The sequence below is a fragment of the Delphinapterus leucas genome, chromosome 13 (assembly GCF_059928025.1).
Source record: "Delphinapterus leucas isolate spDelLeu-1000000601 "Yukka" chromosome 13, BTC_Dleu_Yukka2, whole genome shotgun sequence".
NCBI lineage: Eukaryota > Metazoa > Chordata > Mammalia > Artiodactyla > Monodontidae > Delphinapterus > Delphinapterus leucas.
Genome location: NC_143141.1, coordinates 79457834 through 79477323, shown reverse-complemented (window position 1 = coordinate 79477323; position 19490 = coordinate 79457834). Strand labels below are relative to the sequence as shown.

Genomic DNA, 19490 nt, shown 5'->3' with positions numbered 1-19490 from the left:
GAGGGCATCAGCATCTCATGAGACATTTTTGTGGGAATGTGAAGAGAGTATCAAACTTATGAGTCAGAAGGGTGAAATGTATGAGCTACTCATGGTGAAGTTGCTTATTTTAAAAAACAGGGCTAAGCATTTATCTTTCAGTGCTACCTCTATCTGAATTTCAGAATCAAATATACTAAGTAACCTAGTTTTTCTCTAGCACTAGCAGAAGGAAAAAAATTAACTTTTAAAGGCAAACAGTTTGGGTATATTTACTAGGATATTTAACTGTTATGTGACAACAGATTTCCCTCTGATGGAAAATGATCCCTTAACAATAACAACATTTTCCCCTTCCTTGGTGGAAATAATTGGGGTTAATATATTATGACTGCTCTCCAGTTAAAAAGTGTAAGGCCTGTGTCCTTTCCCAGAAGACAAACCTGCTTCGAATGAAGTAGTGATCAGAAGCTGTGATGGTCCACATATCCACTCCAGGGACAGGAACAGTGCCCAGTTGGGTCCACCGAGCTTGGCTATGGCTATTCTCAAAGTACTAAAAAACCCTGGCAGTCTGAGTTTATTGTAATAGAAAATGTTGGGTTTCACCTATCAAAAAAGGATAACAGATTTAAAAAAAACACAATAAATATTTCAGAGATTTATTAAAGCATCTTATCACAAAGATGGAAACACATACAAAATTAGAAACATGCAACCATCATCTTCCACAGTCAAGTTAAAATGTTATATATTTTTCCTGTTTTCAGAGCTGAAAATCTCAGATCTTATACCGAACTCGCTCACCCTGAATATTTCATTCATTCTTCCTGGAAGTATCCAGGGCAGCAAATAACCAAAATGCAAACTATTATATAAACAAAGTGCAGTTAGAAAAGAATATGCGTAGAGAATGCCCGCTTCCCACCCACCCCCCAATCAAAGGCAAACAATGGCACTTTGCTCTTGCTTAACCTAGACTGTCTTCAAAAACTATTAAAATGTAATACACTTAACAACAACAAAATCTGACTTTTAATAACTATCCAAAAAGCTTGTTAGTGTTTAAACAAAGGAAAATGTACTTTATATCCAACAAGTTTGAAGAGCCCTGTGTTGCAGCATTTTGTAAAATAAACACAACAAAAAGCTGGTATAGGGTTTATTGACAAAGGCAGAATTTCTTCAGGCAGGTATGTAAGGAGGTGGTGGTTCCTTCTCAGGCATCTTCACTGCCATTTCATAGGTTGGCAAAACATACTGAAGAGAGACAAAAAATTATATTAGACTTAATTCTCCTTTAAAATTCTACCTGAATAATTCAGCTTTCAGAATTAATACCTTTAATAGGGGTATATACCTACGGAAGAGCTGAAGAAACCATTAGCTAAGTACACTTCACCCTTGAGTACACCTGACCCTTGAGCAATGTGGGCATTAGGGGTGCCGACACTCTGCACAGTTGAAAATCCACATATAACTTATAGATGGCCCTCCGTATCTGCAGTGTCACATCTGAGGATTCAACGCAGACTGTACAGTATTGTAGTATTTACTACTGAAAAACATCTACATATTAGTGGACCCTCACAGTTCAAACCCATGTTGTCCAAGGGTCAATTATAGCTCCTGAGAGTAGAGATGACTAATAACCTGGAGCTTTTACACGCAGGTGAGATGTCTGATCCAAGATCACTAGAGATGGATGATGGAAGGAGGGAGGGCAGAAAAAACTTTGCTTCTGAACTGACCCTGAGGCCACCAGGACACCTTGACAGGCGGTATGTGCCGCCACCCTCCCCTCGCTCCACTGTGACTGATAAAGCAGCAGTGCCAAGTACACCTCAGGAACTTAGGATCTTGGTGAAGCGTCCCGCTGAACCACGCTAAAGGAACGCTCCATCATGAGGCTGTATTTCATCAGAATCTGTAGGCAAAGGATCAAGTACTTGTGTCTTCTACTCTAAGGTAAAGGGCACATCTATGTAGAAGAGTGGCATTTTTAATCTAAGTGACTCCAATGTGACAGGCTGGCCCTACGTGTGTCACATATACTCTACATGCTGGAAACCTGGGAAAACAGTACAGCAGCAACTAGAGGGCCTGAGAGGTAGGCCTCCCAACAGACTCATGGAATCCACTGCATTCATCTCCCCACAGGAAAATCAGCTTCCCCTTTGGATCATATGGATGTTTTCGGAAAGCAACACAAGCTTCAGCTGATGGTACCCTATCCTAAGAAGTTCCAGAAGCCAAGAGCCCGGCTCGCCCACACTGCGGTTCCCTGTCTGATCTCCCCCTCAAAATGTAACACTTGGAGACGGATTACGAATCAAACCCATCGGCCAAACAGAATGAGATGAGCAGTGCAGGGTGCCTCTAGCCCATGTACCCAGGATTCCAAGTGGGAAAGGCTGAAACTTGTAGATACAAGCTATCCACAAGTTTAGGATTATCCCTAAACCATAGTTATGGCATTGAAGAGAAAGTCAAGATCCAGGGTCTTCTCTTTGGAATAACTGATAAAGGCTAGTGAAGATTTAATACTGTAAAGGATCATTCACCTGTGGAGGTGCTTCAAAGGCAGGGTACACAGCAATCTCTGGCATGTTTCTGTTGTTGATATATTTATAACAGTTCCAAACACAGTTGATTAGATAAGCCTAAAAGAATATAAACAAAATTTACATATGCTCGAAACTCAATAGGCCACCTGCTCTAAAATGAAGGTGACTTATAATGCTCTCCCCACTTTTCTCCACAGAGAAGGAAACCGGCATCCACTTGGACCTAGCACAGGCCAGGCGCTTTCCCTACCTGCCCTCACTTAAATGTCACAGGTTTTATTACCACTGTTTTACAGAGAAACCAGAGTTTCGGATTCCAATTCAAGTGTGACAACCATTGTGCTGCAGAAGAAATTCTATTTCTGAACCTTGGGAATTTTAACAGATTTTCAATCCAAATCATGAACCACATCCAAAAACACAATGATGTTCCTTAGGAAGAATCCTGGCGCTTCCAACCACTGCCTGGAAACAAGAGGGAGGACGTTCCCTGGAAGCTGTCTCTACCACTACATCAGAATAGGAGAACTGTAAGGAGACACAGCAACAAGAAGGTTTAGATGGACAGTGTCACAGTCCAAATGGCCCCCCAAATATTTAGTGAGCAACTCACCTTAAAAATGATGAACAAGGCAAAGAATACAAGAACAATGAACAGGAGGCAGCTGGAGTCCAAAGCCAGGAGGTCATCTTTATAGGGAAAATCAGGCTGTAGAAAAAAAAGGGGGGGTGGGGGATGAATAGGCAGAGCAGAAAGGATTTTTATAGCAGGGAAACTATTCTGTTATGATATCACAATGGTGAGTACATGTCATTGTACACTTGTCCAAATCCCCAGAATGCACAACACCAAAAGTGACCTCTAATGTAAACCACGGACTTTGAGTGATAATGATGTATCAGTGCAGGTGCATCAACTGGAACAAATACCCACTGTGGCTCAGAATATGGACTGTGAGGGAGGCTGGGTGGGCAGGAGGGGGTATATGGGAACTCTGTACTTTCTGTTCAATTTTTCTATGAACCTAAAACTGCTCTAAAACTAAAGTTTATTAATTAAACATATACACACACACTTATAATTCAGCCATGGCACCTGTATTTTGTGATAACCTAGAAAGCATCTTAAGAATACAAAACAAAAGGCACCCAAATCAGAACTGATATTCTAATAAAAACTTATAAACAGAATTTAACTCAAAGTGCTTTTTAAGCCTCAGCATCATTAATGCATGCTATTGATCACTTAAAATATATGTTTGAACACTCAGAATACTCCTAAGAGTCTACACTGAGCTCATTTTACATCTTCCTGGCCTTTGGGAACACACTGTCTCCTGTACATGACCCCAGATTTGTCCCTGGGTCACTAAGTCAGGAGGTGCTGAGATTTACCTAAGTTTCTTGGGCCATTCAGTCCTACATGGGGAAAATGATTTTTTAAAAGCAAAGTGTCAGCAATTCCCTGGTGGTCCACTGGTTAGAACTCCGTGCTTCCACTGTGGTAGCCGGGGTTCCATTCCTGGTCGGAGAACTAAGATCCCACAAGCCTCATGGTGTGGCCAAAAAAAAAAAAAAAAAAAAAAAGCCAATTGTCAGTCTCAATGCTCATCAGAAAGGGGCCAAAAGAAGGCACGTCCCTGGTTATGAAGCCAGGCAAGCTTATACTATTTACTGGACACATAAAATGTTCTGCTGAGAAAGATCAGCTGTATTTTTTTTTAATTAATTTATTTATTTTTGGCTGTGTTGGGTCTTCGTTTCTGTGCGAGGGCTTTCTCTAGTTGTGGCGAGTGGGGGCCACTCTTCACCACGGTGCGCGGGCCTCTCACTGTCGCGACCTCTCTTGCTGCGGAGCACAGGCTCCAGATGCGCAGGCTCAGTAGTTGTGGCTCACGGGCCTAGTTGCTCCGCGGCACGTGGGATCTTCCCAGACCAGGGCTCGAACCTGTGTCCCCTGCATTGGCAGGCAGATTCTCAACCACTGCACCACCAGGGAAGCCCAGATCAGCTGTATTTACTCAAATATTTCTTTAGCATTTACTGTGTGCAAGGCAATGAGCTAGGTTCGGGGAGAAAGGCATTACAAACTAATTTAGGATTTACAAGCTGGCCAACAGAGAAAGCATCTTCCAGTCTGGGACACCAAGTGAATAACAGAACAGAGAAACCACTGGGGTTCTGCCAAAGGAACAGTAAATTCCTTTTGATGTTCTTCTATAAAGTTCATTTAATCCTTTAAAACTTCTAACTGTTTTTAATGGAAACATCAACACAAAGGCCCAAATAATTTTACATTTTCATAAAAAAAGCACACAGAAATCCCAAGGACCAGAAGAAAATAGTATCCACACACCAACCCCAAACCCTAGCTACAAAGTGTCTCCTTGGAACAAAACTGTTCTTTAAGCCTTCATCTATAAATAAGAAAAGGACAAAAACTCAATGGGACCGGCTCCAGGGGGAACGCTATAAATTTTATTCAGAAGCCTTGCAAATTTTCAGCCAAGGACTACGTGATCAGGGAGAACTATGCTCAGGAAGCTGCTGACCAGGCCAGCAGGCCCTGCCCCGGGCCACCTCTCTCCAGCCCCATCACAGGCTGCGCCCACCACGTCTGCCGGGCCACCGCGGTCACCTCTGAGTTCCCTGACTATGCCACGTTCCTTCCTGCATCAAGGTGTCTCTTTTACCTGGAACTTTCTTCTGTACTTTTCCTATCTCAAGTCCTACTCAGACTCTTGAGTGCAATTCAAAGCTCACTTCCCACCCCAGGTGCGGTATCTGTGTGATACCCACTCACAAAGCAACCGACACTTTTACTTCACCGTTTTTATCACAATTTTAATTCAATAATCGTCAACTTCCCAATTCACTAGAAAGTAAGTTTTAACTGATATAGCCCTAGGACTGAGCAGAGTGCCCTGCACATAGGAAGCCATCAACAAATGTTTTTTGAATGAATGAATAATAAATTTGTGGTATGCAAAATGGACTATCTGAAGTGGGTTTCAAGAAAATTCCCCAAAAGACAGCATTTGTTAAATAAACTTCCATTCATCTGGATCCTACACCTCCATCCAGACCCTACCTCAGCCCACAGTGTTCCCTGCCTCTCCATCCCATGTCATTAACTTATGCTCATTTACTGCTGTCATGGGACAGCCCTAGCTTATTATCACAAATGAGATCTTCATGTCTTGACTCCCCAAATACATGCTTTGCTCCTCGAAGAGAAGGAAGTTATGTTTCTATTTATACCATTCACTAACAGTTTGCCTAGAATAGAGTGAAGGCTATAGAAGGCATCAAATATTTGCTACAGATGCTTGCAAAGACAGAAAGCTACAACTCCAATGAGTGCTAAATACAGTCGAATTATTATATTTTTCATATACCCAAAACAAAAGATGAACTACTCCTGAAGTTCTATGATATCCATCGTTAGGGACTTTTAATATTGGATTATCCACGTGGTATGGCAAGAAGATATTCTATTTTCATCTTTTTGGTTTCAACATGGTCATTAAGAGTAGTAATGATCATTGCTTTAAAACATTTTAAAAAAGAAACAGGGGAGGTTAAAATAAAAATAGTGCCCAAAAGTTGACTCTGAATTTCAATGAATGAAAAAAAAAAGTTTAATTAGCATACACACTTACTAACTGATCCAGATATTCTTTGATTCTTGGCAAGTAAGTGAGAGAACTGATAGCAACCAGGCAGCTGAGAACGAAGTCAAAAAGCCGGTAACAGAAGAACGGAATCAGCCAACCCACTTGATACTGAAGGAAAGAAACAGCAACCACAGCATCACATCACGTATATTCAATGACTGGGTACCATTCAGTAAAACTCAGAACTAACACATCATTGTAAAGCAATTATACTCCAATAAAGATGTTAAAAAAAAAAAAGAAGATGTGGCACATATATACAATGGAATATTACTCAGCCATAAAAAGAAACGAAATTGAGCTATTTGTAATGAGGTGGATGGACCTAGAGTCTGTCATACAGAGTGAAGTAAGTCAGAAAGAGAAAGTCTAGTACCGTATGCTAAAACATATATATGGAATTTAAGAAAAAAAAAATGTCATGAAGAAACCTAGGGGTAAGACAGGAATAAAGACACAGACCTACTAGAGAATGGACTTGAGGTTATGGGGAGGGGGAAGGGTGAGCTGTGACAAAGCGCGAGAGTGGCATGGACATATGTACACTACCAAACGTAAAATAGCTAGCTAGTGGGAAGAAGCCGCATAGCACAGGGAGATCAACTCGGTGCTTTGTGACCACCTAGAGGGGTGGGTTAGGGAGGGTGGGAGGGAGGGAGACGCAAGAGGGAAGAGATATGGGAACATATGTATATATATAACTGATTCACTTTGTTATAAAGCAGAAACTAACACACCATTGTAAAGCAATTATACTCCAATAAAGATGTAAAAACAATACAAAATAAATTTTTTAAAGAAAATAAAAAAATAAACAGCAAAAAAAAAAAGTTAAAATCATAGAATACTTACAGAAATTGCTCCGTATACCAGCATTGAACTGATGATAAACATAAGAACAGAGACGGCAAAAAGAACACAGGCGTTATCTAAGAAAACAAAAACAAGAATCTAATTAAGCTACTTATATAACAAAAAGAATAAAACTCTTTATGACAAAATAATGTTATTAAGTAATGAAGTTTGAGAAATCCGTGCCTTTTTCCTGTTTGTTAAACGGCCACAACTCACTGCCACTTATTTAGGATGGCACATGAAGCAGGTACTCTGCCAGCGACAGATCTCTGCTCAGAGTCTAACTTCTGAAGATGTGAAATAGATAATTATAATTCAGTGTGGCAAGTGCTACAACAGAAGCAGAAACGATTAGTTTTGCCTGTAGAATCAGGGAAAAAATATGAAAGAAATGGTACAAGTTGGGTCTTGTGAGATAAGCAGGGTTTGACTGGAGCAAAAGGCTGGTATTTGCTTAAGAGACAGATGTATTAAACACAGAGTTATACAGATGCCCCCAACTGCCTTAGATAAAATACACAGCCTGAAATTCAAGGTTCTCCCTTAATCCCCCACCCCCATTTCAACACCCAAAATCCCTGCTCCGCATCCCTTCAACCATGGCTTGTCTGCTACATCCTGGTCTATTTTCTTCTTTGTTCCTCAACCCTTCCTCAGATTGCTGCCTTTCTCTACATTAATCCATGTTCACTAAATGTTCTCACAAAGCACTCATGTAATCTCCAACAAAACAAAAACAAACCAAAAGAGCACCCACACTTGACCTGATGAGCTTCTCAGCACAAATCTAAAGCTGATTCTCTGACTCTGGCCAGTTAAGAGCCTGAAAGGCACTAATAATGCTGAATGATTAGACTGACTGCTGAATGTTCACACTACCGGATGAGCGCTACGTGTCATCTGGTCACTTGGCAATGCGCACAGCATCAATATCTGGCACTAAACCAAGTAAGCATAGCCCTCTTTAAATTTTCCGAGAGGACACAGGATAGCTAAACGTTAAGGACTTAAGGAACCTCCCTGCTGCAGCACGCAAAATGGCACTCAAAGGGAAGAATTCAAATATAAACAAACTTGAAAGCAAAATTTATCATTCAAACAATCAGCTTTCAAAAATCTGTTACTGGAAGACTAGGAGTTGATTTTGACTTCTTAAAGTATCGGAATAATTAAAGTGAAGTTCAAGGTCTTTCGCTGGAGCAACAAAAAGCAAAACAGGAGAGATGGGGTGGTGGGTGGGAAACACATTTCATGCCTGGAACAAGGGACACTCCAGTATGTGTGAATCAGTAAGGCAAACAAAATATGAGAGGCTAGATGCCAGAGAAGAACCTCAGGTTCCCAGCCATCACTACATTCAGCACCTCCTTTGGAGGCCCCAAGTGTCCACCCATCTCCAAAGTGAGTATAAGTAAGGATAAATTCATATTTGAAAAACAGCTTGCATATGCTGCAGAAGTATTTCCTGTAAACTGAGTGTCACATCCTATTTGGCTGATTAAAAATAACTAATCACAAACCTCATTTTAAAAAATCAGTTATCAGGCCAATGATTAGAAATTAACTTACCTTTGCAATACTGGGTCTGTGGGAAAGTAAAATCTTACCTTCCAAAGAAACACCAACTACGGTATGACCAAGAACTATGTATTTTTTTTTATATTTGCTCAATAACAGGGCTTGGGTAGAATATAATCAACAAACATATGATAATGAATAGATCTGATTTTCTCTACAGCAGTGACAACACTCACACAACATGCAATGAATGTGTGACTTCTTCCCTGCAGCTCTAACAAAAGAGTCAGCTGTACAGACCTACGAGACTCTCAATAACCATAAATCTTTTTCTACACCTCAATTTTAAGAGAAACACACGTGACAAGGGAAAACGCTGACATTAGCAGGTTCAGTAAAATTTTACAGCCTAAAGTAAAATATTATAAATGCCAAAAAACTGTCACTGGAAGCTAAAGTTTTATTTATTGTTCTATTCTGGCTTTTAAATAAAAACAGATTACTCAGAAGAAAAAAAATCAAATGCCAAAAGGTATGTTTCTGTATGTTCTTGGTATTTCTGCTATTAATTTGACAATAAAATTAAAGGATTATACTGTATTTGGAAATACAATCAGGAAACTCATTAAAAAAAAACACTTTAAAAACACAGTATGAACAACTGTTAGTGTTATCATACTACAATGTATAACAGATGGCCAGAAAACTCTACTTGGCTCCTTAAAATAGGTTAGCCCTGAGGACAATGAATCATTTGAATTAATAACCAAATTTTTTTAAAAAAACTTCATTAATGGATCAGAGAAGATCATAATGTACAGAAGTACAGAACTTTATGATAAAAGCTAATCTAAAAAAGATCCTACAATATAAATACAACACACATGTGAACTGGGAACATTTTTCTGAAATGAAATTTTTCTGAAGAAGAAATTGTTCACACTAAAAAGTCTGAAGCATAATTTTCTGTTCAAATATTAAATGTTTACCATAATTTTAATACAAAATTAAACCTGTATGTTAGAGAAACATAAATAATGAAAAATACTGCTATCAGGGAATAAATAGGTTTAAAAAGGTAATTTCCATGAACATTCATTCCATGAATGTTCTAGGAGTACTCTATTTTTAACGCCAATGTCAAATCTTCATCTAAACAATAAAAATATATTAAGAATTGAGACCCTGGGCAAAAGATACCACCAAATATTCCAAATAATTCACATTTTATACTTTACTGTAAGATTTTTGCTCCATGAGCAAATCCATCCTCTACTACAACTTGTCAGCTGACCCTCAAAGGCTCAGTCTTGTTTGTAATTCCTTCTCCCCCCCTCTCTCCACAGTACCCCAATGTATACAATACACATTTCTCAAAAATCTTCTAGCAGCCTATTACATTTTCTGGCTACAAATGCTCAATTATCATTCTCAATTATAATTTTTAAAAAAACCTACAAAAACATTTTGTGCCTCTCTCGGCAAGTATAATAACAAACATAATTTAATCAATCCTCCTCTAAGTTAACTGTATGTGTGTAATTAGCAGGAGATATTTTCAACTAAAAACATACCAGCCATTCTCTCGGATGAATAGTAATTGCCAATGACTTCATACTGAATGTTGACAGCGGGCATTGAGTTTGGATGTGTTACTTCCACAGTCAGCAAAATTGCCATCAAAAGGTTGATCACCTGTGAAAGATAACATTTTATCAATTATACTACTAGCCAGGGAGTGAGCAGTCCTCAGCACAATCTTTAGATGTCTTCCCCTATTTAACACTGTTTTCCCTGAAGTAACAGAGACACAAAAAGGGGACTACCTGTGAGACAAAATACACAATACCATTTTAAGAATACTTTAAAGTCGGGGGCTTCCTTGGTGGCGCAGTGGTTGAGAGTCCGCCTGCTGATGCAGGGGACATGGGTTCGTGCCCCGGTCCGGGAGGATCCCACATGCCGCGGAGCGGCTGGGCCCATGAGCCATGGCCGCTGAGCCTGCGCTCCGCAACGGGAGAGGCCACAACAGTGAGAGGCCCGCGTATGCAAAAAAAAAAAAAAAAAAACTTTAAAGTAAATATCTCATAAAGTGAAAGTACAAACTTAATCATTTCAGAGAAAAGATGTTTGACTGATCCTGTGTCAATATAACAGAATAAGAAGGCACAACAATGAAAAATGAGAGATCATCACAAATTGTTCATCTGAATCATATATTTATTCATATCCCAGTCTCAGAATTTCCAGATTTGAAGAAGCTAATCTATCAGATAAATATAATTTCAATGGGCTAAGTATGTAAAGATCCATCAGATAAGCCTAAAGCCCCTCCACAGTTATCTCCTGTCCAGCGATAGGTAACTATAAACTCTTGAGCTACACTCAAATGCTTAAAAAGATTTTGACTGTGCCATTTAACTTTCACCTATTGGTCTTAATTCTACAGTTTGAGATAATTTGCTACCCCTTCTGAATAAGTGCTCCTCTGACACATAAGGGCAGCCAACATATGCCTCCAAATATTGTCTTTTCTAGAATAAACGCTCAGGTACTTAAACCAGTTTTCTAACCAGCATATTTTCCAGCTAGCTCACTAGTTCCTCTTTGCTCCCCTCCACACACACATTCCAGTTTGTTCAACATACTATTAAAATGAGAGAAGATCAGCCTGATCACAACACATCGGGATCTCAGTTCCCATATCCTAGGCTAACACATTTCAATTAACGCAGCCTGAAGCGGCACTGGCTGCATAAATCTTTTAAATGTCACATGAGTGACTCCCTAAAACTCCCAGTTCTTTTTCACATTTGATCCTGCTAAGCTACCACCTATATCTACCTGTAGAGTTGGATTCAGAGGCCCAAGCATAAGCGCTTATATATATTTGCAATCAAATTTCATCTTACTAACATTCTTGCCTATCAAGATTTTCTCCATCTAGATTCTGACGCCCTGCGGATAGACTTACTCTCAGCTGCCTGCATTTGAAAATATGATCATCATATAATGAGAATCTCCAACTAAGTCATAAGCAAAAGAACAGGACTGATGACAAAGCCGCCAGACAGAGGCTGTTCTCTTCCCATCAGCCAGCAACCTCTGAATAAAAGTCTTTATCTAGTCCAGAGAAACATCTTGAGACTTTGTCAAACATCTTGCTGAAATCCCATCACCGGTATCTGGTGAATTTTCTTAGTCTACCAGGGTGTAACTCCAATTCAAAAAGGAAATTCTCTAGGCCTCTAGTTGTTAGTGAATTGTACAGTTATCCCAGGAGGCACCACTTCCTTTAAGTGATCAAAACAACACTAATGATTTGAGGATTGGAGTAGGCTTCCCTATCTAGAGTTCACAGAATCTGTCTTCCTTCCCTTTGTGAACATTTGATACTTTCAAGGGATATGGGAGCTTTACCAACAGTGTTTTAAACAATCTCTATTATGTAGCTCTCTCCTGTCCACCCTGAGTAACACAGCTTATCAGCTGAAGGCATTTCACATTCTATAAGACATGCAGCCCAAGTTTTATCTTTAAATAAGATAAACAATGTCACAATACCTAATTCAGAATCAATTGATATTTCTGACTATATACTATAAATAAGTAAATTCATCTATATTACTTCACTTATTCCTCACAACAATCTTGTTTAGTAAATATTACTTATGCCCATTTGCAGATGGGTAAACTAAGGCTCAGCAAAGTGAAATAACTTGTGTTAAGTTCACTGAGCTGAAGAGCTAGGTTACAAATCTGGTTCTTTTTAAGGCATCCTTCTTCTTACCACTATAGGATTACTTATAACCATTCCTAAGCAACCCTTGTTTTGAGATCTTTCCAAAATAAACCATTATTTAAGGCTATAAAATGTTTATACTTTACCCTCTAAATAAATATGTTCAGTAACGTGCCTTTTTTCTTGCACTGCTCAAAAGCAAGGTATTTTATCCTTCAATGCTTGAAAGGTCTTACAAGGGACAATCATACTTGCAAGGTGACTCTCCAGTTGAAGGCTGACTTTTTTTTTTTTTTGCCCATTTTTATTGCAATGGGTTTTGGACAGTATATGTGTATGAGTTATGACAGTATGTGTATAACATATGTGTGTATGTGTATGACATATGACAGTATGAGTATGAGTTAATACAATCACGTGACTTAATTACTGAACAATCAGATATATCTACTAAAACACTGTATATTCTGTGTATGGAAATGAGTTAGAAATCAATTCACCAAACTCTTCTTTGCTAAGCACAATACGGTCATAGTTTAAAAGCTCTGCACTGCACAGAAAAACACTTTCATGTCAAGAAAAACATGCAAACTCAATTACTAAGTGAAGGAAATGACACAACAAAAATATTCAGGAGTTTAATTTTCCCTTCTTAAATATTTGTATCACATGTAGGATTTATAAAAATCTCTTTTCTTCTCTTCCATGGGTAAGTCACAGGCTCACCCATTATTATCTTCTAGTATTAGTGACACTTCAAATTTCTTTTCACTGTGAGTCATACCCCCAAATATTAAACAAAATAAATATAGGTCTAATCAAAAGGACCAAGAAATGGTAAAATAAATTCAGCACTATTTCATTAAATGCTCAATTTTTCAAATCTTCACTGAATTAACTATATTTCATTAGCACCCCAACTTAACATTTTAAAGTACTAATCTGGAAAACCCATCCTTGTGATCTTAAAAGATACATCACTGAGCACCTATCCTGTGCTCATATGCAGGCCCTATCCTATTTACTTTTGATTACAGTTGATATTTCTACTAAGTTCCATGTAGCGTTTTTCAAAACACACATAAAACTTTATAGTTTTGTAATATAAAATTTCTATGAAGAGAGCAACTATATACAAACAATTCCAGAATATTTATTCCTGATTCATTTTTCCCTTTTACTGCATTCACGAAAGAAAATTAGTAAAAATGTAATTAAAATAATGGTCAACTTCTAAACCTAGTAATATGGAGAGGTATAGAATGCAGCAAATATGTCAACAGCATGGGCAATGGACACACCAATGTAGGAGCAGTACTGTATTTAGTGAGATAAACAATGTGGTTTGTGTTATAAGCCTAGTGCACACTTTATATAAGTAAACATACAGCAACTGAAGACCAGATGTGTTAGATTTCACTTGTTTCAAAGGAATAGTATCAGATCCTTGGAAGCACTCAGCCTGGGGAGAGTAATTCCTCTTTGCTTCTCATTTCATCGCCACACCCATCCCAGAAGACCCTTGAGGACCGGTTTTGTTTCTGTTTTATTTTTTAATCATTATTCTTTAGTTTTCCCACAGCGTACTTTGCCACAACCTAATATCTGCGAAGACTATAATTAGAACAGTGTTTTAGGGCAACCTGATGGGGTCTCAAGCAAGTCAGAGAGCCGTCATCAGATAGAGCCCAAAATGGACTATCTTTAAAAATGTTGTTAAATGTATATATAGTTAAATGTATGTATACAGTTGTTGTTTACCATTACGTGCAGTTACAAATGAGTTATTCCTACTATTTTTGGAGGAGATAATTCATTTAATAAATGTCTAATAAGTACTTCAAATGCTCTAATAAGTTACTATTAAACACACAGTTTATAGAGAAAGGCATACCATTCTCCTCCCTCAGGGAGGACATGTTGCTGTAGGGGGTAAAAATTTTTAAAAAGATAATCATACTAATGTGTAATTAGTACTATTTAGTAAGTACATACAAGAGGTATGCAGTAACTTTTCCAGGTACACAGTGAGGAAACCAGATCCCTCTGGCTGGGAGTCAAGGAAGCTTCATCAAGAAAACAACTGAACTATTAAAAAACTAACTGTATAGGAAAATGTAGGAAGAACACTCTTTGACATAAATCACAGCAACATCTTTTCTGACCCACCTCCTAGAGTAACGGAAATAAAAACAAACAAATGGGACCTAATGAAACTTAGAAGGTTTTGCAGAGCAAAGGAAACTAAAAACAAGATGAAAAGACAACCCTCAGACTGGGAGAAAATATTTGCAAACGAATCAACAGACAAAGGATTAATCTCCAAAATATATAAACAGCTCATGCAGCTCAATATTAAAAAAAAAAAACCCAATCCAAAAATGAGCACAAGACCTAAATAGACATTTCTCCAAAGAAAACATACAGATGGCCAAGAGACACATGAAAAGATGCTCAACATCACTAATTATGAGAGAAATCAAAACTACAATGAGGTATCACCTCACATTGGTTAGAATGGGAATCATCAGAAAATCTACAAACAATAAATGCTGGAGAGGGTGTGGAGAAAAGGGAACCCTCTTGCACTGTTGGTGGGAATGTAAATTGGTGCAGCCACTATGGAGAACAGTATGGAGGTTCCTCAAAAAACTAAAAATAGAATTACCATATGACCCAGCAATCCCACTACTAGGCATATACCCTGAGAAAACTATAATTCAAAATGACACATGCACCCCAACGTTCACTGCAGCACTATTTACAATAGCCAGGTCATGGAAGCAACCTAAACGCCCACTGACAGACAAATGGATAAAGAAGATGTGGTACATATATACAATGGAGTATTACTCAGCCATAAAAAGGAATGAAATTGGGTCATTTGTGGAGACAGGGATGGACCTAGGGACTGTCATACAGAGTGAAGTAAGTCAGAAAAAGAAAAACAAATATTATATATTAACGCACATATGTGGAATCTAGAAAAATGGCACAGATGAACCAGTCTACAAGGCAGAAATGGAGACACAGGTGTAGAAAACAAATATATGGACACCAAGGGGGGACAGTGGGGGGTTGGGGGTGGGATGAATCAGGAGATTGGGATTGACATATATACACTAATGTGTATAAAATAGATAACTAATAAGAACATGCTGTATAGCACAGGGAACTCCACTTCACTGTACAGTAGAAACTAACACAACATTGTAAAACAACTATACCCCAATTAAAAAAATAATAAATAACTAACTGGAATTGGCAAAATGGTTGTTAATGGTTGAAGCTGTATGATAAGTAAATGAAAGGTTTTTATACTATTTCATTATTTTTGTGTATTTGAGATTTTTCTCAATAAAGTTTTTAAAAAGTGACTTGGGGGAGAGCATTTTGGAGAGCATATTCAAAGGCACTGAGGCAAAAAAAAAAAGGTATTTGAGGAAAGATACTAACTTTGAAATATACACAAGCTATCCTTATTTAAAGGAGTCGGGGGTGAGGATTGGAAAGGAACACAGCTTGAGGGAGCCTGTCTTCACTTCTACCTCAGCTACCTACCTTTTAGACTGTTTATGGTGAAGACACTCATGAAAAATTAGCCATATATTAAATCTTTCCAAGACCTAAAATTATAACAAATGCTCAAAATGTCTTCTTGTAGTACACCATTAACCATGAAAGAGGACACCCCTTTTTAAGCTCATTTTCAATCGTTCAATAAGCATCTGAACTTATACCACATAAGAAACTGTTGTTTAAAATCACATGGCTTCAAATTTTTCAATAAATGATAGAAAAAACAATTTATGAACGTCAGAGTTTAAACTGGAGCTCATTCTGAAATTTCATATTACTTAAACCAGGTATTAAGACAGGCATGCTTCTTTCAACTGGCTCTGGCTTCTCTGTGTCCTACTGCACTACTTAATACCATACAATTAATCCTTTACTATACAGTGTGCAATCGCCTAACATGCGACCAGTAGAGGCAGTTCTAGAAGGCAATGACACTATATCAGATACAAAGTCGTTGCTACAGTGTCTGCACCCGGCAGGAGGGAAGACTGAACCCCTAGGTTCCAAACAGCACAGGGCAATCTAAAGAGAATCATATTCTCTCAGCTGGAACAGAAGAGGAAGAGTATCCCGACAAGGTACTTGGAGAGGGAAGGGACATTCCAGTTCACCCACCCACTCCCATATTATTTCTCTTAGTAAAGAAGCTTCTGGCAAAAAAAATGCACTGTTCAGACAACTCCTCTTCGTTTTGTGTCTTGGTGATCTTGTTTTCTGAATGTTACATGTCTCCCCAACTAGACAGATATTGTGTCTTTGTATTGCCAGGATCCTGAAGCCACACTTTTTAAAGTCACCAATACAATTACAATACTGTAATCCACAAAACCAATGGCCTTTTCCAGTTCTTAACGTAATTTGAATCTGATATTACTGATCACCTTCTCCTTCTCCCTTGACACTGTACCGTTAAGTTTCACTTTTGTATCTTTGCTCCAAAGTTCTCTGCAATACCATCAGTATCTTAATGGCAGATGCCATGGCCAAGACAAGAAACACTTCAGAGCCTCTGTGTGGCAGCTAATAGGAACACAAAAGACGAATAACACGTCTCTGTGATTTACTCTTTTTGTATGTGCACCACAGCCATTTACACTGTAGATGATCAATATATGTCTTAAAACAGATTAACTGATATAAGCAGCTTAAATATTCTACTAACCAGAGAAATCCATGCAAAGAAAGAACAGCTACGGCATCTTTTTATAAAACTAAAGCACGCAAAAAGGATGCTATGCAAAATGTTTTCACATCAAGTCCTTCCAGTGGGAAACAGATTTACAACTCCCTGTTCCCTATTTTGGGAGAATAAATGCCCTTACTAAAGTTCTTCTCTCTGCATTTTGAGTTTCATGGTTTATAACTCCTAATTTTCCTTGCTATTCCCTTAATTTTTATGAGCTGAGCCCATAGCATCAAAAAAAATCTGCCTTGGAAAGAAATACAGCCAATTACATTCGGATGGTTGAAACTGAGATGGTGCTTATTTTCTTCTTGAGGAGTTAGAAATCCTTTGTTCTGTGAATGGAGGGAAGGATATGAGAAGAAACAGGAAGAGTAAGTTTGCAGGTTGAGTTCCAGGCTGCTGAGCTCTTTCTCAATTAAGTAGGAGGGAAGGTCATCTTCTAGGGATGAGGGAAGCAGGGTTGACTAAGAGGCCTGAGGACCCTAAAGATTTGAATTATTCATTTAGGGGAGGCAGAGCTAAGGACAAACAAAAGAAACTGAAGACCCAGACCCTTAGCAAAATGAAGAAATAAAAAGTTAGAAATACAAGGCTGCTGTTGCCCTGATCTGATCAGTGTCCAGTTTTACAAATCAGTTAAAATACAAAGGGGGGGCGGTCTTCGTGGGAAATGTGATATAATTATAGCAATGATGTTTCTGAATATAAAAACAATGGAAATATTAAAATAAGCTTAGAAACAACCCAATAAGCCTACACATTCAAGTTTTGTTGTTTTTAATGTGCATTCATGAAGCAAGACTGTAAATAACAACATGGCAATTAGGAGTAAGGTCGAGTTCCAATAGTCCTCTGCGGGTGGGGCATGAAACTGTACCTGCCTAACTGAAGATGATTCTCATCTGGTGTTTGCCAAATGGTGAGGATTTCGATCAAACCTCTGGGTTGGGAAGAAATGAGAACAGAGAAAGGCAGAAAGATATGCCTGTGATAAAGCTTTTCCTTTTTCGCAGTTCACAGATGTTATCAGAAACTGCAGTATCACTAATGCCACAACCTCCCAAACCAAAAACAAAAACTAAAAAAGTCACAAAGTCATTAGCGAACATGACCGAGTCGGCAATATGAGAACTTTGTCAAATCTTCTGTAAAGTCATCATAACCTAAAACTACCTAAACAGAAGCACATATTTACGAGTCACAAATTAGATTCAATGTATATGGATACTGGAGATGGTGGTAAGAAATCACAAAGGTATTACTAGTGAACCACCAATCAGTAACACTGTCAACTTGGTTCTGACATAGAATTACATAGATCTTGGCCCCCAAGGAATGCCAGCATATGTGACCAAAACGGAGTAAGCCCTCAACAAAGGTCTCAAAACCGGAAAAGGTCTTTTACGAAAAGCGTCTCATGAGCACGGGATGGGGGATTGAGGGGATCTACTGCATTAGGAAAAGGCAAATCGAGTGTATGTAAATCCTGGCAAATGGTATTACCTCCAAGCGTACTTCCAGATTCACAACAGAGGCCTTTCTGCCTACATCACAAACACACTGTAACATCACAAACACACTGTAACAAATAAGGTCCAGGAACCACAGACAACTGCGTTAAAAATGGATATGTCGCCTTCCCTTCAAGCAAGAAGTAATGTTAAAACTAGGCTGCATCTATCAAGGTGCATTCCTAATTGTTTCGCTGGGAAAAAAAAAAAAAAATTCCAGGAAGCACTGGGGGAAGGGAGAGTTCTTTCAGGTCACGGAAGCACACAAAAAGATCCCGAAACCTGGTCATTTCCAGAACTCCCCAAACCAAAACCTAGCACCCTCATCCCGCCCCCCAAGCCCCCCTGCTTTTCCCAGTCCCGCTTTCCTCCTCTTACTCTCGCCCAAAAACCATCTCCCTATTCCCACCTACCACCACTCCGATTCCGGGACACAAGTCTGCCCCCTCAAAGTTAGAGGCCCCTAAAAAGGTCCCCCACGCCTTCCCGCCCCACCCCCTCCCAGTGGCTCCACCCTTTCGGACCACCCCCCACTTCCCGCTCCTGCCGCATTCCCCCCAGAGCCGTACCCTCCCGCCTCGCCAGCCCTTACCATGTACCAGGTCCCCAGGATGATCGTCCCGGTGCGGACATGGCAACAGCCGCAGCACCGGGTGCTGTAGAACCGGTCGCTGCGGCTCCGCTTGAAAGTCATGGACACCATTGGGAATCTGGCGGGCCTCGTTCTTGGCCGGGGCCCTGACAAACGCCTTCTGCCCAGCGGTTGAACCCAGATAACTCCGTCACTGTCCAAAATCAAACGACGCGTTTTCTAGCCCGCCCCCGGCCCGGGCCCCAGCCAGACCCTTCGCACCTGCGCACTGAAGACCCAGCGCT

At 39.3% G+C, this 19490-nt stretch overlaps 1 protein-coding gene across 1 annotated transcript; it reads right to left on the bottom strand.

Moving 5' to 3' along the window:
• Positions 1-627: 627 nt before the first annotated feature.
• Positions 628-19429, bottom strand: LAPTM4A (lysosomal protein transmembrane 4 alpha). Its single transcript, XM_022574374.3, has 7 exons — positions 19207-19429; positions 10171-10291; positions 7076-7152; positions 6209-6331; positions 3160-3255; positions 2544-2642; positions 628-1239 (listed from the first exon to the last, which is right to left on the bottom strand). Exons 1-7 carry the CDS (start codon positions 19315-19317, stop codon positions 1165-1167), a joined length of 702 nt encoding a protein of 233 aa, XP_022430082.1. The 5' UTR covers positions 19318-19429; the 3' UTR covers positions 628-1164.
• Between the last annotated feature and the right edge of the window lie 61 nt (positions 19430-19490).

Excerpts from the sequence above, each read along its gene's own strand:
- LAPTM4A (XM_022574374.3), bottom strand. The coding sequence starts at position 19,317 with ATGGTGTCCATGACTTTCAAGCGGAGCCGCAGCGACCGGTTCTACAGC. Across the intron at positions 7,153-10,170 it reads TTCATCCGAGAGAATGGCTG|ATAACGCCTGTGTTCTTTTT; the intron begins GTATGTTTTTAG and ends TTGTTTTCTTAG. Across the intron at positions 2,643-3,159 it reads CCTTGTTCATCATTTTTAAG|GCTTATCTAATCAACTGTGT; the intron begins GTGAGTTGCTCA and ends ATATTCTTTTAG.